General features: G+C 38.8%; 1 protein-coding gene across 5 annotated transcripts; it reads left to right on the forward strand.

Moving 5' to 3' along the window:
- The first annotated feature begins 50 nt into the window (after window positions 1-50).
- On the forward strand, window positions 51-14,673 carry LOC116323037. 5 transcript variants are annotated; one of them, XM_031743305.2, is made up of 10 exons: window positions 51-439; window positions 3,431-3,500; window positions 5,133-5,196; window positions 7,958-7,986; window positions 8,768-8,838; window positions 9,758-10,045; window positions 10,274-10,576; window positions 11,932-12,042; window positions 12,152-12,195; window positions 12,399-14,673. In XM_031743305.2, exons 3-9 carry the CDS (start codon window positions 5,191-5,193, stop codon window positions 12,193-12,195), a joined length of 852 nt encoding a protein of 283 aa, XP_031599165.1. In that variant the 5' UTR covers window positions 51-439; window positions 3,431-3,500; window positions 5,133-5,190; the 3' UTR covers window positions 12,399-14,673. The 5 variants fall into 5 exon arrangements, with proteins under 5 accessions (XP_031599165.1, XP_039478838.1, XP_031599163.1 ...); XM_031743303.2 differs by having other exon boundaries at window positions 52-439; window positions 12,152-12,191; XM_039622904.1 differs by lacking the exon at window positions 3,431-3,500 and having other exon boundaries at window positions 12,152-12,191.
- Window positions 14,674-26,159: the final 11,486 nt, after the last annotated feature.

Consider the following 26,159-nt stretch of genomic DNA (forward strand, 5'->3'; position numbering starts at 1 on the left):
AGTTTTTATGCGGCATTTACGTATGCGGCGACATTAAATATGATGTTTGTTTTGCTTTGTTTTACCACATAGAAATGTGAGAATGCAATAGTATTTATTGCCTTGTTACTTTAATAGTCGAGTAGTGTATGCTAGCGATTCGGCTACTGTTTCAAAGGCGACATTCCGGAAGCTACGCAAGCAGACGGAGATTTTCAAACTAAAAGATCACGATACAGTTTGTAAAACACTCGCAGTCTTATCAATCCGTGCAGCGAACTGAGCTAAACCGCGACGTATAGGCGGCTTCACAGACAACAAAGCAGTGTAGTCCGGGAGTTAGCTGGAAATTTCAAAGCTCTTGTTATAGCGGACGTCGTCACAGTAGAAAAGGTGTAGGTTTTATATTAGCATTAGGAAATGGTCAAGTAGCTACTGTGAGCCAGTGTGACCTGCAGAGGTAAGAAACCTTATTAATCTCACGTTTATTAATCTTATTTAGCTGAAGAAAGTGGGACATTGGGTGTAGACGTTAGGTGTATGCTGCTGTTTCCCCCTCCAAGTTTGCTGCGTGCACTTTCATTTCCACACAATTTAATTTAAGAACAGTCAGCTGTGTTAACTGAATCAGTATTGTTATATCTAATGTGGCTAGCTTCTTCTTTAAGACAAGGGTTCCCTGCCAGACATAAACTACTCATCCCAGACTGACCATTTTCGGTCTTGGATAAGGAACTCATACTTGTAAACATGGCAAAAACCACTTCAAAAATAGGGATTCCCTTCTGTAAGTAGTTTCGTTTCTTTCACCGACTGTGTTGATTCATTTGGCACACACTGTGCTCATATCGCGTTGCGCATTTACATCATGAATGAAGATATTGCTATAAATGAAAGTAAATATGTTACAAAATTTGCAACTTATCTTTAAACCTGATAAGCTAGTAACACTGAAACACTGATAATCAAATCTGCGGTCACACATTTCTCAAATCACTGTCTAAAGCAGTCTTTTCCGTTATACGAGTTCAAGTCAACTTTGTGTTCAGTCTTCAATCACTCAGTTACTATTACAGCAAGTGCAGAGACCCTAAAGTGGGACTGATGAATCAGGGTGGCAAGAGAGGAACTGTGGTACTATATGAGATGTCAAGAATGACAAAGAAATATGTGAGTGTGGTACAGGACATATATGAGGACAGAGAGATAGTGGTGAGTGTCACGATATAAGTGACACATTGGTTTAAAGTGGGGATGGGACTACATCAAGGACACCTCTGAGCTCCTTCTTGTTTGTAGTAATGATCGACAGGTTGACATACACTACCAGTCAAAAGTTTGGACACGCCTTCTAATTTAATGTTTTTTCTTTATTTTCATGGCTATTTACATTATAGATTCTCACTAAAGGCATCAAAACTATGAATGAATGCATACTGAATTTTGTAGTAAATAAAAAAATGTGAAATAACTCAAAACATGTTTTATGTTTTAGATTTTTCAAAACCGCCACCCTTTGCTTTGATTACAGCTTTGCATACTCTTGGCATTCTCTCGATGAGCTTCATGAGGTAGTCACCTGAAATGGTTTTCCAACAGTTTTGAGGGAGTTCCCAGAGATGCTGAGCACTTGTTGGCCCTTTTGCCTTCACTCTGTGGTCCATCTCATCCCAAACCATCTCGATCAGGTTTAGGTCAGGTGACTGTGGTGGCCAGACTATCTGGCGCAGCACTCCATCACTCTCCTTCTTGGTTAAGTAGCCCTTACACAGCCTGCTGTGTTTGGGGTCATTGTCCTGTTGAAAAATAAATGATGGTCAAACTAAACACAAAGCGGATGGGATGGCATGTCACTGCAGGATGCTGTGGTAGCCATGCTGGTTCAGTGTTCCTTCAATTTTGAATAAATCCCCAACAGTGTTACCAGCAAAGCACCCCCACACCATCACACCTGCTCCTCCATGCTTCATGGTGGGAACCATGCATGTAGAGATCATCTGTTCATCTTTTCTGTGTTGCACAAAGATTAGATCAGTAGATCATTTCTCCACAACACAAATGATGGTCCCAACCCCATTAAGAAGGCAAGAAATTCCACAAATGACCCCTGACAAGGCACATCTGTGAAGTGAAAACCATTTTAGATGACTACATCATGAAGCTCATTGAGAGAATGGCAAGGGTTTGCAGTGCTGTGAACAAAGCAAAGGGTGATTACTGTCAAGAATCTAAAATATAAGACATTTTTAGAATTATCAATTTTTTTTCTTTGCTGCATAATCCCATATATCTTGCTTCATATATTATCTTCATTATCTGATATCTTCAGTATGCATCTACAATGTAGAAAGTAGTAAAAATAAAGAAAAAAACATTAAATGAGAAGGTGTGTCCAAACATTTGATTGGTAGTGTATGAGGTCACATGAGATCAAGCACGAGTCTCTGTGAACTATGATGTTTGCAGATGACATTGTTATACGTAGTGAGAATAGGGAGCAGGTGGAAGAGAACCTGGAGAGGTGGAGGCATGCACTGGAGAGAAGAGAAATGAAAGTCAGTAGAAGCAAGGCTGATTACATGTATGTGAATGAGAGGGAGACAGGTGGATCGAAGTAGCAAAAGTAGATGAGGTTAAATACGTGGGGTATTAAGAGAGTGCAGGCAATGTGTGGGTGGAGACGAGTGTCAGGGGTGATTTGTTACAGAAGGATAGCAGCAAGAGTGAAAGGGAAGGTTTACAAGAGGGCAGTGGGACCTGCTGTGATGTTTGGTTTGGAGAGGTGGCATTTACAAAAAGACAAGAGGCAGAGCTGAAGGTGGCAGAATTGAAATTGTTTTTCATTTTCATTGTGAATGAACAGAATGTACAAGATTAGAAATGAGTATATCAGAGGGACAGCTCGGGCTGAGCGGTCTGGTTAGAGAGGCAAGGCTGAGATGGTTTGGACAGGTGCAGAGGAGGGAAAGTTGATATATTGGATAAAGGATGCTGAATATTGAGCTGCCAGGCAGGAGAAGGAAAAAAAGAATGCCACATAAAAGATTCATGGATTTAGTGAAGGAGGACAAGGTTGGTGTAGAGATAGGATGAGATGGAATTAGATGATCTGATTGTCTTGACTTGGATTGGTAGACATATGTAAATCGTGGTCATCATTTTTTAGGGAGTATAAGCACATTTAAATGGCTTATACTGTTGCCATAAACATGCAGCTTTATGCAGGGACTCCTGTAAAATTATTTTAACAGAGATATTCAGCCTTTGCTTTGTGTGAGGGGAGTTTCACACACAGAGCTGATTTGTTTATTGTCTCCCACATAGTGCTCATTGCCAGCATGTTTCTTTTTCACCAAGCAAGTAAGACAAAGTTTCAAGGTAGTATGTAGAAGATCTTGATGTGAAATATGAAAGTTGTAAGAAACATTTTCATTGTTTTGTTTTCCCTTAGAAGCTCATGCTTGATATCAACTTTTTAAAAGGGGAAACAACTTCATCAGCTTTATACTTTATAGCTTCACGTAAGTAGCTTTTGTTCCACAGTTAACTATTTTATGTGTATTAAATAATATTCCTTTTCATTAAAGCTTTGTCATGTAAATGTTAAATGAAAAACATAAGGATGAGTCATTTACAAATAATGCAGCGGTTTGTTAAATTCTCCCTGGATACTTAAAAAAATTCCCAGATTATTTGATAAATCTTCTCCACATTGTTTCATTATTAAATCCGAGTAGATTTTCCAGGTGCTGTGGAGAATTTTTTTCTCTAAGTGGGTGTGTCAGTGACCTCATGGCCTCGTGAGAAATTGCTCGCCCATCTCAGGTATTCCCCCTATTCCTCGCAGCTAGACACTCCCCCTTTTAACCGAGGCCACTCTAACCAACATGTTTTGAAAAGGTCAATGCAAAGGAAAACAGAACTTTTACAAGAAACATCCCAAATACTTTCGTATGAACAACATTTATATTGAGCTAAAGGTCACAGGAAGGGAAATGCTTTGTGTGTAAATCTTTATCATTTAAATGTTAAATTAAACAATAACCTTTCTAATACACTAGAAATTAGAGATTTGTCCACCTGGAAATGTCATATATGGAGGAATAATCAACTAATAATTGTGTCATCAGACACATTGTAATTATTTAACAAGAAAAACAAAAGAAGTTCTAGAAAAGTTGACAGGAATTCAAAGAACATAATGTCAATGTGAAACACTTTGTGGTCATTTAAAGAGATGTTATGAAAAATCAGAGGTGGGCGTGTGCTGTACACTCACAGGTCACTGACTGTAATAAAACGTCAAAAGCCACAGAGAAAAATCCATACCAGGGCCACACAGAAAGCCACAAAGTCTTTGTGTTTGTGTGCGTTAACCAAGACTTCCCTCCAGTTTTAGCAAACAATCAAGTACATAGGTGGCACAATGAAGCATTCACTGTAGTCTGAAGTTACACATGTTAGCAAAGATTCATAGAAAAATCGAAATGAACATTGCATGGTGTTTCATCTAAAGCCTTTTTTAAAAATGTGAATTTTTATTGTGTTACAACCATAAAACTGGGGTGCTTGCTTATGTCTGTGTTACCGTACAACCTGAAAGAAAATATCCTTTCCCCACAACATTTGGTGAAATTTGACTGAAGCACTTTGATGTTTCTGGCATGTAGTGGAGCAAAAAAAGTCAATGCTAGAACATTACCTTAAAAGGCCCAATAAACTAAGGTTAACTTTGCTCTTAAGTTTCTTTTTTTATCATTTATATAGTCTGTTACCACGACAACTATTTGGGATTTCTTCCGAAGAATTTCTGTCACATGTTTAGTTGAGCCAGAAGTTGATTCGGACAGGGAAGTGTAGGCTGATTGTATCACCACATAAAAAAGTAGGCACGCACAGACACCCACACACAGACACATACACACAATCAAAATCTTCACAGCTGTGTAGTTCTTTATAAGGCTTGTTGATTTTGCCACGTGAAAGGCAAAGATTTGATTTAGATTTTCTAGTTATCGTTAACTACATTTTCAAAACAGTCAGTGTTCATGCCTTTAGCCTTTATGCTAGTAACAACTTGTTACTAGCACATGAAGCAGCTCAGCTAAGAAAGAGGAACTAATGTGGCTCCTCCTCCTCCTCCTCCCCCTTAGCATAGTAGACTGCTTGAACGAGTCTGCAGATTCATTTTAACAGAGAGAGCACGACAGCATGATGGTAAGTGTTTGTTTCATTTTAAGTTTGATAATGTCACATACTCAAACAGTGTTTGAATTGATTAGGGCTGCCATCATCATTCATGCTGTTATGAGATACAAAAAATAATAATAATGTGAGTCACTCAAGAATGTAAGCTACCGTGTAAACAAATCGAGGCTATGTGAAAGTGACAGAGAAGCGGAGTGTGCAGGCATGTGTGTCAGGACCTCGCTGTTTACATTGCTTTATTCTAGCTTGCCTCAGGAGCAGTGAACAAATTAACAGGTCGGTTGTAGCTTCAGCTGAATCCTTATACAAGTTAAAACTTTAAGTGTTCAACTGAAACTAATACTCAGATCACGGATACAACGGCAGAAATAGGCTTTCTTCGAAAGGAGGATGGCCTCTCCCTTAGAGATATGGTGAGGAGTTCAGCCGTCCGAGAGGGGCTCAAGGGTAGACCCAGGACACGCTGGAGAAACTTTCGGCTGGCCTGGGAACGCCCCGGTGTTGCCTTGGATAAGCTGGAGGAAGTGGCTGGGGAAAGAGGGAGGTCTCAGAGAACAAAAATGGCTTGGTAAAGTGGAAACTGCATCCAGGACAGAAAAAAATATACTGCTAATACAACTCTTTGTAACCAGCTGCACAGAGAGCATGCCTATTGCAAAGCTAGCAAAGAACCGAGAAGGGTTTTATAGCTAAATGAATGCGGATCCCCGGATAACCGGAAGAAAATGGATAGAGGGATGAATGCTTCTGAGGAAATGTGTTTAAGCTCTGTAGTATAAACTGTGACGGTAATGGTAACGTCTAGTATAGATGTGCTCTCAAAGAGAAAGCAGAGAAAAAAATCCTGGGGGTTTAGCATAGATAAACAGATAGACATTCATATGTATATACATATATCGAAATTGTTATATGTAGATATTTTTTCAGCATGACTGAATGTCTGTGTGACTGTACAACATTTCTAGGAAAACGACTTTAGTATGAAACAGTGTGTCCACCATGCATGACATAATTGTGAGTTGAACACAAATAGTTATGAGAATGAGAAAGGAAAGAGAAAGTAACTTTTGTGTTTTGTCTATCACTGAGAAAAACAAAGGTCGAGTGCGGCAAGTGTCAGCATTAGAAGACAAACAGAGCCAAAATTCTTTACAGTCTGGCTTATTGTTTAGTATCATTCAGATTAAAAAATCTGAAAAGAAGAAGATGATTCATGAAACCATTTGGGTGAATTCAGCTGATTGTGTGAACCAGGTGTGAGGTTTTTAATTTGTAAGACAAAAGGAATTTAGAGGTGGGCATGTGTGTGTGAGAATAGCTCAGGAGACTGGGCAGTGTTCTCTCAAATCATTACGTCAGGGGAATTCCCATGTACTGCAAAGCCTTGCTGATTAATGCTGTTCAGTTTGCACAGGAGTGTAGTGATAAAGCAGAAGTTGCAAAAAAAAAAATACATTCACAGATTGATTTGCAAAACAGAATCAGAAATGCTATTTTTAAATATACTTGTAAGTACTGTAATTTGCATTGTGTGAATAGCATTAGAGTTTGGAGATGTGCTCTGTTATTTTAACCTCAAAGATCTGTAAATTATTTATGTAACATAAAACAAACAAAATGCTATTCACAGCTTACTCTCAGATGTCTCATTAGGGAAATGTAACCACCCTCCCCCAATGGCCACATCAGAGTTGGATAAAATTGTCACTTTTTAATCTGAGTCCTTGATAAAAAAAGAAATCCATCTGCATTAGTATCACTTCCACGGTTCATTTTGTATCAGTATTCCTGAAACTAACTACACCATGCAGTTACTTGACCTTTGGGATTTCCCTCTGTTTTTGTTTCAACTTATGACAGTCACTGCTGCTAAATGGCCACTCATGAAGGGTAGGGGTGTTTCCACTGGTCAGCCTCTTTAAAACGCCTTCACTTCAGATACTTACTGACAATGTAGATAAGCATATGTGATTTTTTTTTTTTTTTTTTGCTTTATCCTATTACACCATATCCTACAACTGAAACAATCCCGATTTGATTTTCCAAGTGGGAATTTCCTGAGATTTTTTGTCACTGCCAGCAAAGTCACATAAAAAAAAGATCACTTCCTCATGAATAGTTTTAGAAACAATTTCAAGTGAAACTAGTTTATCAAAAACAGATAAAGTCTGTGCTTCTTGTTGGAGGAAACTGATCTATTTATATATTATATTTCATTTTTTATTTTCCAAATTTATAGAACACAGGGGAGGATATGTAATAATCTATGTGCTTATGTGGTTAGCATTTGGTTTCTATGATACCAAACACATAGTAAAAGAAAACTGTTGTTTTCTCCTAGCAGGTACAGGAATACACCCTTTTAGAACAAGCCCTCTCTTATACTGACTGGGACTTTCCTTTTGCTTCTTGTATACTGAAAACCATTTGGGTGTGTTCTTTCAGGATGAGACAGCCTGTTTTCCCCTAAAACATGACTGTAAAGAGCCAGTCAGATGTTTCAAATAAGATTCTAGTTCATTGAAAAGGTAGGATTGGGTGGGTTTCGGGGCTGGGTGTTTGATATAGCCCTTGTGTAGCATTTTTATTTTAAGACAAAACAATCATTCTCCTGACAAATGACAAATGGTGAGAAATCACTGCTCAAGTTATTTTTGAGTGTTCAGGTGTAAATGTACCACTTGATTGCATCTCACACTACATTGTTAGGAATCAGAACAAAAGATGATCCATTTCATCACAGTGATTAACCGGTTTGTCTTTCTAACAGGCATCCACCTGGAGCCGGTATCACTTTCTGTAAGTAATGCTCCCATTTTCTATTCTTTCCCATCATGATTTCAGCACAAGACAGCGTGTTGCTTATAGTCGTTTCTGTAAACAACATGACCTCAGAGTCCCTCATCAGCATTTAGATTGTTACTTGTATGTGGTTAGGGCACTTTTGATATTTTAACACCTAGTCACATGTTCCTGTTATTAACTGTTGCTATGATACATATCCATGTGCCACTGTTGTGACTGGACTTGTAAGACTTACAGTAAGTAAGGCCCAAAAAGATTACCAGGAAGTAACTACAAACATGCTTTAATTTTGGAATGTAATTTTCTGGTGTTCTAATTTTAAAAGCAGTTTCCTCCTATATACCTCCTGTTACTTAAATATTATGTTATTAATTATTTATATTAGCTAGTTATTGACATCAACGTAAGGTTAATGTGAAAGCTTATGGATCCAGACATGAGGTTGTAGCCTTCCCACTGATCTCATGTGTGCACTTGTGCTGTTACTTGAACTGAAAAGAGAAGTGATCATTTTAGCTTTAAGAAGTTGGTGACAGAAGAGAGCAAATCTGGCCCAAGTTCATTATCTGTGTTTTTCGATCATTGCTTGGTCACAGATGTTGTTCACTGAGCTGTCTCAGTTATTTCCTGGTTGTTTTTACCGTCAGCTATCTCAGCTATCTTTAGGCACTGGGGCAAAAAAAAAGTGTGTGTGATTCTTTATCTCTGCATGTCACTTTAATGATTTACCATTACTTAGACAACTATGTAAATTTGTCTTTTTCTGTGTTCCTAGAACTCAAAGGTTTTCCCTCGGTCTGCTGCTGTCTCTAGTTCTGACGTTGACATGGCCCTTCACTGTCACAGGTGAGCAGTTCAGCAGCAGCACTCGTTCATTGTGGTTAAACACAGAAACCAGTTGTTTATTACATGACTAAGAATGTGTGATATGACAGTATTATGCTTGGCTGCACATCACTAGCTAAGGAAAGAAAGCAAAAAGTGTGTTCACCCAACTCAGATTTACATAACTTTAATTTTTTCTTAGTTTGATGGAGTGGTCTTATGAAGAAGTTAAACTTTTTAGGAGATTTCCTTTCTTTGTAAAAGGTGAATATGTAGATCAATGCTATTCGCACATCTTTGTAATGAATAGGAAGCTGCCATCCACATAACTGAACGAGCCATTACAGCAGCACCCTATGCTAACACAAGCTAAGCTAATGGGTTTTTGGTTTTAGCTTCAAGTTTAGTGTGCAAACACGAGTGTTGACTATTTCATCTCATCTAACTCTTACCAAGAAAGCAAGTAACCCAGTTTTCCAAACTATTCTCTATGTCTTCCTTCAGAATATAATAACTTTCCTGTCTTAGTCCCTTTAATTCCCCCAGTTAAGTTTCCAGCTACCAGTCCAGCCCAGAACTGCAGGAAAATGCGATTAGCAGAAAAATCTGAATATCTGCAAGCTAAAGCCAGAGATGTTTTCTTACGAGTTGGTAGATAATCAGTCAAAAACACTCACACTTCAAAACAGGAAAAACGAAATAGTTCTCTTCGTGTATTTTGCACCAAAAGGAAAGAGAAAAGAGCTTATGAAGAACTGAAATTTGCCTACCGCGTCATGCAGCGGAACTCTGCAAGAGCTTAAACAAAACCGCATGGAAACACATGTCTGCCCTAAAATAGAAACTGTTTGCATTCATTTCTCCCTTTAGATATTTTCTTTAATAAAAGATATATGCCCTAAAACTTCACCCCTGTTCCTTTTTTATTTATTTTTTACAGGAAGTGCTAAATTTCTCCCAGGGGAGGTCGGTGGAAATGTGACTTTTCAGTGCCCTGTTGAAGAAAAGCACATTGACTTTCTTTACCTCCAAAGAGGCAGTGACTTTGTTAATGGCTATTATGGATATAAAGAACTACGAACAACGTGGAACAACACAAAGCTTGATCGCAACACTTCATCTGTGTTCATGGATAACCTAAAGGTCTCACACAGTGGGGAATACACATGTCACATTCGGTACAGAAACGAGCAGCCTATTGACATCTCAATAACCCTCAGTGTTACAGGTATTTATGTGTTCAATTCATCTTATGAAGTTCATTTTTATATGACTATCAGTGTGAATAGACCCTTAAGATGAAGTGTTACAATAGTGTAAAGTATGTGCATATTAATAATTAGCTTTAATAACAAAAGCTGTTTTCTTTGTTTATATTCATATAGATATATATGCCGGTCCCTTTGTACATGTTGGAAACACCAGGCTGATATCACTTTCCCTGTCTTTCTTCTAGCAAAGTACAGCAGACCTGTATTCAGTCCTCCAGTCTGCGACAAGGAAACCCAGAGTCAAAATTGCCAGACAACATGTACATCAAATAATGGATACCCAAAATCCCGCATGATAATTCAGGCTATAGTTACCAGCACTAATGATACCATCAGGCAGACATGGGAACATGTGAAGTCGGTCCAATCCCCAAATTCAAGTACATTGCTGTATAACATTGCCACCACTGTGAGTTATAACTGCTCGAACGGGGAGATAAAGTTCAGCTGCTCCGTGGGTGACGTCACTTCAGATGAGATCTCAGTCTGTGAGTAGCCTATTCATCTCAGAAAAGACAATTATTTCTTTATCAAAGTAGTTCCCACTATTAGCTACTGGACAAGTTTTGGGAAGTTTGAAAGCCAGTGGAAATCTCTTGGCATATATCCCCTTTATTGTTTTATTTCATAGCAACATCCTCTTATTCTGTCAGCATTTGTGTGGCTTACACAGAACAGTTTAGGTTGAATTTTGGTGATTTTTGAGATTTTTAAAACTTATGTGAGGCTACTAGATTACATTTTTCAGCAAGACGAATGAAAGTGACTGAATAGCAAAGCATTCCCTGCAGAATCAAACTCAAATTACTGCTGAGACTGACGTGATAAAATTACGTGCTGCATTTATTCTTAAACTGAGGTATTACGGAAATGTAAATTTTGTTTGAGCCTACTATGTAATGTTTATTGATACAACAACAGAGTGGGTGCGTGGGGGAAGTTCCAGGTTTTTTAGAGCTTTGCAGCATTACTATACGTCATGTTTTGACATATTAAATGATAATGATTGTTCCCTTTTCTTTCCTGATCAGTTGCTTGGTGGTTTTTAATTTACCTTCATGTTAAAATAGTGAAGCTGTGACACTGTGAATACAGTGGGGTTGCTGGGTTGATAACCATCACAATATCAGCACTGACAGCAGTAGTAGTGTAGTATTACTGCAGTGCCCAATGTGGGCAAATACAAGTTTCACTTTGTGAAGATATCAATCCTTCTGCTAAGTTGAAGGCATTGTATACGTTTTTGTTGTTCACATTTAGATGATGAGGATGTAAACCTGAGGGGGCAGGGCTAAATAAGTATATACTTCTGCCTACTCCTTTTCAAACAACTGCATGGAAAGATTTTATGAAATGTTGGTGAATGTATATGTTTGAAATAAAAATGAACTGAAAAGAAAGATTAACGAGTCTTTTCTGCATATGCTAAGAGTGTGCTATAAAAGTTTTCCAGAATTAAGAATCATACAGTTTAAATGTCAGTAACTAAAGCAGAGGAATTACAGTAGAATAGAGTGGCTTAATGAACAGTGTGGTGGGGTTTGTACTGATGTTAGTTCTGTGAAATGAATTCAATTTAATTCAGATTTAAGGAAAATGTTTAAGTTAAAACATTCAGTAGTTAATTTCCATGAAATCTAAATAGTTTAACTTGACTTTTAAGTTTGTCAGCTTGGAAAAATAAAGACAGACATACCTTATTTTTAGTTCAGTTCACTTTTTTGTGTTAGTTCTTCAGGGTAATTAAATATAATGACTCCTTTTTTCGTTATTTCATATTATTTGTCATGTGGGGTTCTTTGTAATAATCTTGATTCTGATATGCATTTGTTCTCATTGATAGGTGCTCATCAGATACAAGACAGCACTGATATAGTAATTGTAACAGCCATTTTTATACTGGTGGTGGTGGTGGTCATGATTGCAGGTGTTTTGTGCTGGAGAAGACAGACAGGTAAGCACAGAGATTGCACACACGTGTAAAACTGCAGGGACATGAAAATAAGAGAATGAATAATGCAAAATGTGCAGAAACTCATGGCAGGCTCTGTGTTGTTTTTCAGGAGGCAGTATGAGGCTAGAGAGAGTAAATACAAATGAGGCGTAAGTAAGTGTTTAATTGTCCATAATAGTGTAGTCCTAATACTTTGATACTTTTGATACTGTGTCACTTTACATAGAAATCAAAATTGTACTTTTGATTTCTGCTTGTAAATTAGAACAGATAGTCATATGTGCTTTCACTTTACTGTTCTTTCCTTATTCTTTCCTTCTGCCTAATTCTTTCCTTCTGTGTTTTATTTAATCCAGGGTGGAAATATCACTTTGTGAAAAAAATGGAGAAAAAGAAGCTGCTTGAGGGGTGAACCAGTGAAGGACAACATTAAATCAACGTTCAAGGATCTAGAGCGACAGATATTGTCTCCTCAGTGTCAATTACACACTGTGATCAACTGGTTCCATGCAAAATAGGAATAACCTCACCGGTCCTCGCCAAGAGTGAGTGACTATCACCAGGAACTGCATGCTATTAACATTTCACACTCGACACTTGTGACTTTTAAGCGTTTGAGGAAGTATCATATCTTGGTCTTTTACTGGTGAAGCAAAGTGCGTCACTAAAGTGAGAATGACTGACTTCACTATGTAAAAGCAAAAAAACAGAGACTTTATCAGCGGTGTGCGGTCAGGTTGTTGAATACTGGAAAACTGTGACAGAAATACCTCCTGACGCCATGTGACGAAAGATGAAAAACAAGAAGTTGGAGGAATTATAGATATGTATGTTTGTATTTGTATACTATGTATATGTGTACTTTGTTGTTACACCAACCGCTGCGGGAAGAACCTGGCACACTTGCTACAATGGTCATTTGTGGACTATGAGTCATTTAAAAAAATACTGTCATTGCTGCACTTTAAAATCCCCTTCTGTACATTCCTTCTGTAGCCAATTTTTAATGTTTTTTTCCCTAGATTTTTAAACAACAGTGTAAATACTATATATTTTTTTATTTTAATAAACAAAAAAGAAAAGTCCACAGTCATCTTAGTGTTGATTTTTTTTTGGTTTTGTTTATTTTTTTAATAGAATAGTACTACATTGGGGTCAGAAATAATAACTGACATATACTGAAAAAAGTATGGATGAAGAAAAGGTGGAATTCAGAACATTTTGTGGACATTAACTTGTCAATTTTAAGCACATTTTGTGTATTGTGCAGTAAGTTCCAGTATTTCCAGATTTCCTTGTAAGGTGCAATGTTGAATACAAGGGAAATGTGTTTTTTCTGTATTTTATTTAAATGGCTGTTAAACGTTCCCTAATTGGGGATATTGCGGTCTTCTCCACAATTCTGATGTTTTCTCAGGTGACTGTTCTCAGGTTATCACATGTAACCTTTTGTATGCTATTAAGCATAATATTTATTTCAGTCTAACTTTTACTTCCTTGAAGATATTTATCGGTAAAATGTTTGTGATATTTACAGTTTTTGGTAAGAGGAGCCAGTCTGTTATTCCCCATTCCCTGGAATTACCAAAAATTCTCTAAAGGGTGTTTTCATTTCCTAAATCTGCATGAAACACTCTTGTTCGGTGCCTAATTTATCTTTTTTTTTTGTTTTTAGAATTTCAAATTCTGTCTGTATCCCTTTTCAACCAATAAAAGTTGTGTAATTTAACTGAAGTTGTGGGAAGAGTTAAACTCCCGCTTCACTACACCTTAAAACCTCCAAGCTCATCTTCAGCTGCAATGTAGTCAACCTGCCACTAGATGTAGTACGAGCACCACAAAATTGACGTATATGATTGCTTTTTCAAATTTTTGTGTACTAGTGCGTTTGGAAATGTTACTGAAATACCTCATGATCCCAAGCACACTTGTCTTAAGATAACCTTGTTTCACAGGCTAACTTCTTTCTGCCTAAGAGGGAAACAATGTTTAATGTGTAATTATAGCAGTGTCTGCACTTTCCTTCCCAGTGCAAGAAAGGTGTTGTAGGGTAGATTGGACATGCCATGAATAGTGTAATTCCCTTACTATTAAGTCTTTGAGAGAGGAGACACAAGTGAATATGGTGTACACATCACACTGAACTGTCTTTTTGTATATACACCAAGTTTGTACCTACAGCACTGTGCAAAAGTTTTAGGCAGGTGTGGGGAAAAAATGCTGGAAACAAAGAACACTTTCAGAAATATAAATGATTGTTTACTGGCCCCAAATGTATTCTGCAGCAGGACGACAACCCCAATCATACAGCCAAAGTCATTAAGAACTATCTTCAGCGTAAAGAAGAACAGGAAGTACTGGAAGTGATCTCAACATCATCGAGTGTGTCTGGGATTACACGAAGAGACAGAAGGATGTGAGGAAGCCTACATCCACAGAAGATCTGTGGTTAGTTCTCCAAGATGTTTAGAACAACCACCGGCCAAGTTTCTTCAAAAACTGTGTGCAAGTGTACCTAGAAGAATGGATGCTGGTCACACCAAATACTGATTTGATTTAGATTTCTCTTTTGTTCATTCACTGCATTGTGTTGATTGATGAAAATAAACAATTAATACTGCCATTTTGAAAGCGCTCTTTGTTTACAGCATTTTTTCTCACCTGCCTAAAACCTGTACACAGTGTGGAATTAAAGAAATCATTTTACTGCCACAATATAATCTACAGCATTAACATTGCATTAACAATATCACATATAGCTTTAAGACGGCATTGAGACATTTAAACATACCGACACCATATTAACCTTTATTACAGATGCAGGTATAACCATTTTTATATTTTTATATCTTTATACACACATTGCAGTTCTGTGCTTATAAAAGAGTTGAAGCTCGCCCAAGTAATTAAAGGTCAAAAGCTTCGTTCGGCGAGAGGTCCGGACAATCTATTGGATAAGCGGCTTAGAGCTGAAGAAAGATCGCATACATGCTTACAAAACACATATATATCACATGTAACCTAGAAACAGGCCTGAGCAGAGGCCTGAATGTATTCAGCAACATGTTGCACTAGAGTTTACTTGACAACAGGTGACAGAAGGAGAGGACCAGTCCATGGGGACCTCAAAGGCCTGAGACCATCGCCTTATTTGGAAGAAGATGCCAGAAAGGGGAACTTCTGTGTCTGCATTCATCTCTTAAAATTGATCATTGTCTGTAAAAGAGGCAAATAATGGTCTTAAGATGCAAATTATGTGCTTGTAAACGCAAGAGGGGGCGTTATAATACCCTGATGATATAAAAGCAATCTGAAGTGTATTTTGGGCGGAGATCCATGCTGATTGTGTGCAGTCATTATCTCCCCGTGCGTGTGTTCAAATAAAATCATTGTGTTGACCCAGCCCTTCTGGACTATCATTGTTTTGTACTCTTCCTCAATATTTGAATCCGTAACAACAGTACTATATACTCAGCTGCCATTTTATCAGTTACACCTTGCTAGTACCACATTGGGCCCCCTTGAGCCCTCAGGAATTCCTTAATTTTTTATTGATGGCAAAGTTTCAGCAAAGTGCTCCAAACATTCCTCTGAGATTTTTGGTCTATTATGACATGATAGCATCACACAGCTTCTGCAGCTTTATCAGATGCACATCTATGATGTGAATCTCTCATCACACTGACTGGAAGGTGCTCTATTTGATTGTGATCTATTGACTGTTGAAGTCATTAGAGTATAGTGAACTCACTGTCATGTTAAAGAAACCAGTTTGAGATGATTCGGCTTTGTGAGATGGTGCATTTTCTCCTGCTGGAGCAGACGTAAGGAGATGGGTACGCTGTGGTCGTACATAGATACAGAAGGTCAGCAATGATTCTCAGTTGGTACTAACAGGCCCAAAGTGTGCCAAGAAATGATCCCTCGCAACATTACAGCACTTTGTTTGGACACGGCAGGATGGATCCATGCTTTCATTTTGTTTGTAACAGTTTCAGACCCTGCCATCCAACGGTTGCAGCAGAAATTGAGACTCATCATACCAGCCAACATTTTTCCAATCTTCTGTTGTTCAATTTTGCTGAGCCACAGTTTGTTGTTATCAGTTGACAGGAGTGGCATTTGGTGTGGTCTTCTGCTGCTACAGCACCAGGTGCTTTATTCCTTTTTTCACTGAATTTGTCCCACCCTAAAGATACTACTGCCAGGAGGCTGAGGGGTAGCACTAGTGGCAGGCAGTATTTTTTACATTTTATTGCTCCCATTATTGTTCTCATTTCTCCAGACGCAGATTTTCTCTCACTTTCTCTCTCTCTCATCATGAGTCACTGTGACAGGCTGTCAGTCCACGTCTCTGCCCTGTGTTTACATTGCGCAGCAGAGCAGCACCAGGCTCGTTGCACTTCAGGAATGTAACCCCAAGGTCCGTGCCTTCCTCCTCCTGTTTTCCATTTTCTCCCCACTAACTTTCCCAATTTTTTCCTTCCATTCCTTCATTTTTTATTCCATCTTTGCAAAGACTCAGCCCTTCCCTTTCTCCAGTCTTTCCTCTTCTACTCCCATCCTCCCAGAAACATCCTTTCCTCTGCCATCTCACCCCCTCCCACTTGTCCCATTCTCTCCTACTACCACCTTTCTCTTCTCTTTCCTTTACCAACCCTTTCTCCTTTCTCTTCGCCAAGCCTCCACTCCCTTTCTCACCCATGTTTTTCTTTTCCCCTTTTTAAAATTCAGAGCATTGTCCCCGCTCACTCACACCCCCTTTCCCCTGTCATCATCCCCTCACCTCCCACTCCGCCCCATCTCTGTCCTCCCTCCTCTCATTCCTCTGCTGTCTAACCCAAACAAACCAGGGAGGACCTTCCTCTCTGGTGATTGTAAGAGAAACACACCACATGTCAGAGTTGGTTTAAACATAAACATTAGTCAATTTGAAGCACTGAAAAAGAATACGAGGTACTTAAGTTCAGCATGAAGTGAAATTACTATTTTATGGTAAAACTAACCACCGAATAGACAACAATTAGAAAACAATATGTCTTGGTGTAAATAGGAAAAAGTTTATTCCTTTCTCCATTGTTCTGTTTAATGAACAAAAACCACTTAATAGTACTGCATGCTAGCCTACAAGGAAAACAAAAAAATCCAGTTTTCCCTTTGTTTATAAAGCACAAGTCTTTATAGACACATTAGGAGTCGGGGCAAAGAGAGGAGTTATGATCATCGTAAGGAATCTAAGCAGACTTTTGTGTTTTTCCAGTGACGCAGCAGAGCGTGAAATCTACTGCTTAATGGAGAATGCTCTCAGTCAGAACACAGGCCTGTGGCATTTCTCAGCAAGTGGTTTGTGACCTCTGCCACACTGTTCTGTGTGGGACTTATAATCAGATTATACTAGTTATGAAAGTCAACTAGATTAGTTTTAGTGGAGGGAGCTGGAGCACAAAGGCTTCAATTCACAGCAGGAGAGGGGAGCTGATCAGCTTGAGGAGGATTGGTAATGTTTGCTAAATACACAGAGAGTGCAGTGTAGCAAGGCAAACAACGTAGAATAATGTAGACAGCTTTACTCAGCTCAAAACTGTACTTTTAAAACGTACTTTAGAATCGCATTGGAGTTCCAGTAATCGTAATGTGCTCATAAAAATACTACAGCAATTTGTAGGTAGTGTCAAGTAATACCAGAAATCGAGTATTCTCATTGGACAAGAGAATGTTTGTATGTTTGCAGATATTGCTGATGTAAATAAACTGTCAGCGTCACAAAACACTAATAAGTTGGTGACTTAATGTCTGTCCCTTTACTAAAAGACCAGCTGTTTCATTCTAGCCTTGCACTTTTTTTTGGTGTCGGCTTTTTAAAGTTTATTTAAAAAGCCGGCATACATTTGAGGCTGTAGGCTGTACCAATGGCCCTCATTTCCCATCATGCCTATAAAGCACCTACTAGTTAGTCACTCAGTCTGTGGTCTGTTTAGGTCTTCTGTCTTATGTTTATAAGTGTTACTTTTAGTTTATATTTTTACTTGCCAATTTAAACCCCAGTTCCAATAGAAGATGGAAAACATTTCAGAGGTTTAAAATGACACTTCACTTTCATAAAAATATGAGCTCATTTTGAATTTGATGCCAATAACAAACCTCAACAAAGAAAGTTGGAACTGGAGTAACACAAGGCTGGAAAGGTAAGTAGTACTTAAAAGAAACAGCTGGAGGAACATCTTGCAACTGATTAGGTTAATGGGCAACAAGTCATTAACATGACTGGGTATAACAAGAGCATCTTAGAGAGGCAGAGTTTCTCAGAAGTCAACATGGGTAGAGGTTCGGCAATCTGTTCATTTCTTCATGAATCACTGTGTTAGGCTGTCAGTCCACGTCTCTGCTCATTTCAAATGGACTAAGGCAAAGTAGGAAACTGTTCTGTGGTCAGATGAATGAAATCTGAAATTCTTTTTGGAACACATGGAAACTAAAGGGAGGAGGCACCATCCAGTTTGTTAACAGTGCTCAGTCCAAACGCCTGCACCTCTGCTGGTACAGTGGTGCATTAGTGTCTATGGAATTGGCAGCTTGCACATCTGGAAAGGCAACATCAATGCTGAAAGGTATATACAGGTTTTAGAGCAACATATACTGACATCCACACAACATCTTTTTGAGGGAAGGCCTTGCATATTTCAACAAGCCACACGAAACTGAAACCACCAACTAAAAACATCTGGCGCATCATGGAGCAAACATGAGATAAGTAGACCCAGGACTGTTGAGCTGCTAGAATCCTAAGTCAGACAGGAGTGGGACAACATTCCTCTCTGAAAAGTCCATCAGCTGGTCTCCTCATTTCCCGGATCTTTACAGACTAATGCTACACAGTGAAAAACGTGGCCTTGTTACAATGTTTTTGATGCTTGTTGTTTCCATCCAACTCAAAGGGATTTTATTTTACTTCTTTAAATGGTACATTTTCTCATGTGAACAATGGATGTGTTTTCTTTTCGTTTCTGTTGTGAATAAAGTATGGGTCTATGAGATTTGCATCATCAACAGAATCATTCTGTTTTTATTCACATTTTACACCACATAGAAATGTTTTGGGGGACTGGACCTGTCAAATGATTGTGATTTCGGTGTAATTTCTGTAGGAGTTTATTGTTTTTTAGTAAATAGTGAGACAGCTGTTGTATTTCTTTACACCAGCTACAGGAAATATACGGCAGTTTCTTTTTCATTCAGTGCTGCCTGCACACAACCTTACTGAGAGCCACTGAGGGAAATGGGCTCCACATTGAGAACCCTAGGTTAGATATTTTTTGTAGATGGTGCTCAGAGAAGAAACATAATGAGGCTGTTGGAGCGGTCGCAGTGAGGGACCAAGCAGGTCAGGAGTTTCAGCTCTGGTGCTGAGGCTGACTGATCATGTTGTTGCTGTCACTGCAGAAACCCTCTCTCTCTGACCTCCAGAGACAGGAGAGGTGACCTGGAAGCATTTATCACCTCTGTGCTTTGTGACCCATGGCCTGGTGCCTGAGAGAGGGAAAATAACACTAATACAAAAGGAGAGAGCAAGGAGGAGATAGAGAAATAGATGAGGAAAATTGTGACCCGGACAACAATCTGTCACTTTTAAGCCAAATTCGTAAATTGAAAACCTTTTTTTAGTGTTTCATAAAATGAGAAAATCCATATTTGTTAGTAAAGAATCTCATTCTGCATTTAGAAAATACTAATGGAAGGTTTCTGAAACTGCTGGAATCCAGTACGGGCTATTTGAATGTGCATTAATGAAAATATTTCTCTTATTCGGAAGATAAAAGCATTGCTGGTGCAAATGTGTGGGCCTGGTTTGGTTGAGCCATTAGTTATCATCAGAGATGTGAAAGAACGTGAAGTATTGTGAGAGATAGTTGGCTTCTAGCTCAATAGAACTATTAACACCCCTCTGTAATGATGATCCACCAATGGAGCTCTTGGCGAGGGCTTTTTTAACTAGGCAATAACCCAATATCTAAAGCAGTGTGCATGTGTGTGTATATGTATGAGCGAGTGTGCGTGTGTGTGTGTGTGTGCATTAGCGAAATTTGAGCAGACATTGACTAGAGTCACATCTCCTTTGAATATTTATAGTACTGCTTAAGATTTGACCTTTACATTCGCACACTCATGCATGCAAACATATAGAGAGAAGACTATATTGCCTATCTATCTATGTAGCTATCTATCTGTCTAGGGTAGGTGTGGAGTAGACACTGGTTTGCGGCCTGAAACACTCAGACAGGTGATCACACTTGTGGGAGTACTCTATGAGGGGAGATAGTGTGAGAGACCAGTGAGCAACTAGTATCAAGGAATGGCTGGTGGGATGCCCAGTTGGCTGCAGATACTTGGCAGCTTCATGTTTCTGCAAAAGCTGAACATCAAAGACTACCAGAAGTATTTGTAATGTGTGTTGTGGATTGCTCTGTAGTGCATACAACAACTGCGCAGCCATAAGCTGTGTATTGAGTATCGGCTTGTGCTTGCCTTTATTAATAAGAGTAAAAAGAAAACTAGCACAACCTGAAAAATGTATGTTATTGTTTTGTTCGTGCTACCTTATCAAGCTGAAATGATGAACAAGCTACATAGCCATGATGGGAGCCAATGAGGGTAAGAAATGTACCACATTCCATACTCAACTTTTTAACCAGTCTTTAATTCTTAAAAATTTGAAACCCCCCCCACAAAAAACAGAGCTAGCATTTTGTTATCAAATCAGTTGACCAGAAGCTAGTAGGTGAGCCGAATTTACTTATAGGGCAATCCTAATATGTCAGTTATAGTTTTACATAGATGATTGCTGTTTGTTTGTGTTTTTGTGCATGTGTAGGGCATGGATGTATGCCATCACTGCATCATGGCAGTAGCTGTTGCTGCATAATCTTGACTAAGCTGTGCTCTGCCAGCAACATATTTTCTTCAGTCATACCCCCCCTTTACCCTCTTTTCACAGCAAGTGTTTTCCCCTTTCTGTTGCTGGGTGAAGTTTCATCTCTTCTGGGAGCAAGAATCTATATGAAGGCAACACAGTTGATGCCAGTGTTCTATAGCCACTATGCAATTAACTTTCACTGCTTATTGATAAGTTAAGGAGGGAAAAAGTTGTCTTTTACCACTTTAAAAAAGTATGCATTTGTGTTACATGGGCTAAAGGCGACATAATTAACAACTGAAAGTGAAGAAAGATGTGAAGAAAAATGGTCTATATGCTCTGCAAGCAGGGGATACTTGACACCAAAGGGTCCCTGCAGCAACCTCATCTTAAATTTATCTCTACATCCCAGACGTGTTGAGGGATTTGAGGAGGGACATGGCGTACAGACACTAATGTGGAAAAAATAAAAAGTAAAACGCACCCACCAGAGAATTTTGTTTCCATATGTTAGAAGAGTTTATCAGATTGAAGCCCTGTGCATGAGCTTGCATGTGTCTTGCACGTACGTTTGTCTTAGTGAACGAAGGTGTGCGTGCAGTATGTGTGCAATAATTGACACCTGAGACAGTTAGAAGGTCATTCCTGGAGTCTGGTCACATAGCTTTGATCATTTTCTCGTCGCCTCAGAAATAGACCGGAGAGGACAGAGTTTGCACAAACACTCCCTTGCTGTGTGTGTACTTATGTCCAAGGGGGAGGCCAAGGGAGAGCGTTCGTCTAACAGACTGACAGGGAATGTGCACTTGTTTGCAGTGCACAAGCCTGTGTTTGCATGACTGCACTAATGCATTTGCACCCATACTTTTGTTTGCCACTGCTTGCATTTATCGTGTGAAAAGGCTCATGCACATGTATGCAAATACCCAAGGGGGAAGTCTGTGTGCACTCATGTGAGTGTTGAGAGGGGTGATTGTGGTTTCTCAAGTTCAAAAAGGACTTTGAGCTCTAATTTGTGCGTGTTTGGATTTCTTTTATGAGCAATGAACATGCTACAATCGTATTTTGAGGAGTTTGAATTGATTATATTTGAGCTAATAACAGGACATAAATAGTATAAAATATTTATCTGCAGATCCGTTGTTTTAATCTTTCTCATCAGAAGTTTTTAATGGAGTCTGGTGTTTCTTTACTTTGAGAACAAGTTTTACAAGAAGGTGCGGTGATTGTAGAAAGAGATACTCTGCTTTTTATGTGGTTTATGGAATTGTGGATGCGGGAAACCTTGTAAGGCAAGGACATCGTCTGGGGGAGATGACTCTGAGAATCCCACCATACAAGTGTCCTTGTAACAAAAACAACTTGCTCTAATCTTCAGAAAATAAGTCCTATTTCTTGTTTGGTTTTCCACATTGAATAAACACATATAGACACATATTGGTGCAATTGGAGACATTGTCATGACATAATTAAGTCCAAACATTGCTCATCAAAGTGTCTTTTTGCCACTTTTTTAATGTATTAAAAATTGCGCTTTCTCACACAAAAGCACAAATTATGTACCTAAATATACTTGACAATTACATAGATTTTTTGTTATTAGTTATACAACATTTAAGCCATGCTATGCAGCATGAGAGCTTGTCAGATTGGCACAGCCAGTGTTTTAAATAGTCACATGTTTCCTGAAGATTTCATCCATAAAAGACCAGAACTTAATTTAAACAGCTTGGTCTATAAACAGTCTGGTGCTTATCCTTCTTAGCACACACACCTGCACTATATCTGTGCTTGTCCTAAAATAGCCACCAGGAGGAACTCTTTTCTCTTAGTTTTAGGACATACTTGTAAAAATGTTATTTTTTTTAATCTCCCTTATGGGATTTACACATTTACTAGATGCTCTGATAGGTTTAGTCTTGGTGGTCTGATGATGTCTTCGAAAGAGTGAGAGAGCAGAGGAAGAGGAAGCATGCATGGCTGGAGGCAGCTTCTTTAAAACACCCATGCTCTTGTTATATTTAGTGCTTGCAAAGTTCAGCCCCGGACCTTTCTTTTTTCTCTCGCCCTCATTTCTCCATGTCACGACTGTGCGTGACATAGCGGGTAAAGTCGCCAATATTCGCAGTTAAGTACAAAACACTTTTAATGTTGCAGAGTAGCACAGTAAAATGTAACTCTCAGCTCTAGCCTTTTCCCACAGCCATTCTTCCTGCTGCAAGGAACAGTAAACATTAAAGCGAATGCTTATAACTTTTATTAAACTATGGTTTACTATCAATTTTTGGTTCAGAACAAGCTCTATAAAGACTTCCGAGAAGGGCAAGCCAATTCTCTTGTTTGAATAATACTCAAACTCTTGCCTCAAGACATAAAAATGAACACAAATATAATAAATAAGCAAAAGCATCACTCTCAGCCATTCTTAAGTCTGAGTGGACCATGTTTTTGATATCAAACACAAGAGAAGACAGCTGAAAATACTAAAATGCTTTTGAAGTGTGATCGTAAAAATCCCGCTTTTTCGTGTAAGTGTGTGCGCCCTGGCAGTCCACTCTTAAAAAGATGAAGCTCAGCGGGATCCAAATCTGTGAAAAACAACAATAAATTTTGTGAACCAACAAGTCACCAGGTGTTAAACTTGATAAGAGTTTTGGGGCAAAGGGAAAGATCGCTCTCCCTAGATTCTTGGTAGATTAATACTCCTTCTGTGGATTCCTCTGCACTGAGTTTTAACCACACATGGACTTTGTCAGAGCTAACCTTTGCTTGATGAGGACTTCGGTCTGCTTCATAGCCTTACATAGAAAAATCAATGCTTGTTTGAATAAATGCCCAGAAAAAAAAGGAGTATCTTCATTTGAAAGTCTGCACAGAGACCATGTTTGGTTGTAGTTCAAATCACTGAAAGACCCGCAGGCACCATCAATCCATTATAAAGGTATTGCAGCATCTCATCTTTCTCATAGCAGAACAGAGCATCGGGGGAGGATGCACTGCATGTTCGGCCAACTCTCCCAACTGCTCCAGTGAGACAAATTTCTGGAAGCAGAATACACATTGTTAAAGCACGTCACCATGGGACGTGGTCAGGCTCACCTTCCTGTTTCACAACCCAGAGAATAGCTGAGAAATGTACATTCATAGAGATAAATGCACCCAAACATGCAAGTATTCACTGTGAGGCCGGAGGAAAAACAAACATCGAGCACACAGGCCCGAACTCACATTCACAGGGGACTGGGTGTAAATCAAAAGCATGTTATATGCAAACAGACCAGGGGAAATCAGGAGCCCTGAGGATGAGGAGGAAGATTGTGAGAGAATTTATAACGAGAGAGCGGGGAACGTTGGTAATTTGTGTCTCCTTTAAATCAATTTTTTTTTCTTTTAACTGTTCCTGTGAGAATTTTCCACCCACATCTGTGAACATTAACAAGTATCCAAAAGTAAAGGTAGAAACTGAATAGCCCAAAGTGTTCTCAGCTCTCAGTACATGTATTTAGGATGGCTGTAGCTCACGAGGGAGAACGGGTCATCTACGCAGATTTGATCTCGCTCATGTCGATGCACTCTGGTCTTGCCCAAGGATGTGTCTGAACCCTAAATTCCCCCTGATGCTACCATGCAAGTTAGTAAGTTATTAAAGGTATAGAATAAAATGCTGTATTTGCATGAAAGAGCAGAAAAGCACAATTTTTTTTTTCAGGAAGGACACAGCATTTTTTTATTTGCAGTATTATGGTACCATTAACGTTCTGGCTAAGATGCTGACAAGTTGAAATTCTGCTGTTGGCTCTTTTATTCAGTTGATTGAGTGTTCACAAGCTGAAAAAATCAAATGTGAAGAACGCAATGTAAAAAAAGAACCCTGGGAGTAAGATGAATTTGTAGGCAGACATTAGGCTTAGATGAGTGTGCCAAAGGGCTTTGATAAAGTAGCTGGGCTGTGCAAATCCAAAGTTTTTCCTACTTGAGTATTTGTTATTCCAAGTTGATTACTCAATCAGTCATTGTATGTTTATGATATGAATTTAAATATACTGTTTTTACAGAATGGAATGGCCTGACATTTATATAGAGTTGTTCTATTCATACTGGCCACTCAAAAGACACTACACTGTAAGCCACAGTCAGCCTTTTTCTCACATAAATTCACAAAGGACTTTCCTCTGAATATTTAAGCACTATACTAATTTTGCATCCCACCTAATATCCATGTTCATGCTCTACATATGCCAGAGGAAACCCACACAGACACATGGAGAACATGCAACCTCAACCTCATGACTTACATATGTAAGTACTGTCTTAAAGCCTTTGACTGACTGCGTGAATGTCGTCCAACAACCAACCGAAACAACAAAAGTTAGTCAACTAAAGCCTCCGGGAGACAGACCTAAAGAGCACTTATTGACCATCTGGCAACCGCCAGTCGCGATGGAAAATGAGTGTTTCCCGATCCCAACTTTGACTGGTTGCTCACTGGCACTGGGTGAAATCAGTTGGAAAGAGGGTGCTACACTAAAACGCCCATTGTGATTGCTTTGATTACAAGCAGGTTGCTGCAGGCACCCCTTTGTTTGCATGAAAGATCCCAATTTATCTGCAAACTCTTACCATTTCACTCTGTTGTTGGAGCGAAACTTAAAAAAGTGAAAAGTAAATTGGAAACAGAAAACGTTGGTGCAAATTTTACTTTAAAGGCAAACGGTCTCCATTAGCTTCTATTGTTTTTAGCCGAGTCGCTATCTTCTGTGCAAACCATGGGTGACTGAGGCAACCTGCTAGATGTTGAAACAATCAAAATAAAATTTTTGGTGCAGCACCGTATATGCATTTAATGCAAGTGACTTTCAGGAACCTCCAGAAACCATCCAGATGCAAAATAAACACTTTTTCTCTTAACTCACACTTTAATAGCCCCTTTAGATCTTTTGTTTTATTGACATGAACTCACCTAAAGCCTTCTACAGTATGTCACCCTTTTTATAAACAATCTTTTTCATGTTCCCTTTATGCTTTATACGCCAAACCTGTATGTTAAAACACTCATGCACGCCATACTGTATTGTGTAGACTAAAAAGAACTGAGATATCTTGATTTTTGTGATATTGAGATACATCAAATATAAATCAAAGAACCCCTGTGATTCATGATTTTAAAAGAAGGAAAAAAACAAGCAAGTAATATCAAAGGTAAAAA

This window comes from Oreochromis aureus, linkage group 14 (assembly GCF_013358895.1).
Source record: "Oreochromis aureus strain Israel breed Guangdong linkage group 14, ZZ_aureus, whole genome shotgun sequence".
NCBI lineage: Eukaryota > Metazoa > Chordata > Actinopteri > Cichliformes > Cichlidae > Oreochromis > Oreochromis aureus.

Excerpts from the sequence above, each read along its gene's own strand:
- LOC116323037 (XM_039622904.1), top strand. Across the intron at positions 7,987-8,767 it reads TGGAGCCGGTATCACTTTCT|AACTCAAAGGTTTTCCCTCG; the intron begins GTAAGTAATGCT and ends CTGTGTTCCTAG. Across the intron at positions 10,577-11,931 it reads TTCAGATGAGATCTCAGTCT|GTGCTCATCAGATACAAGAC; the intron begins GTGAGTAGCCTA and ends TCTCATTGATAG.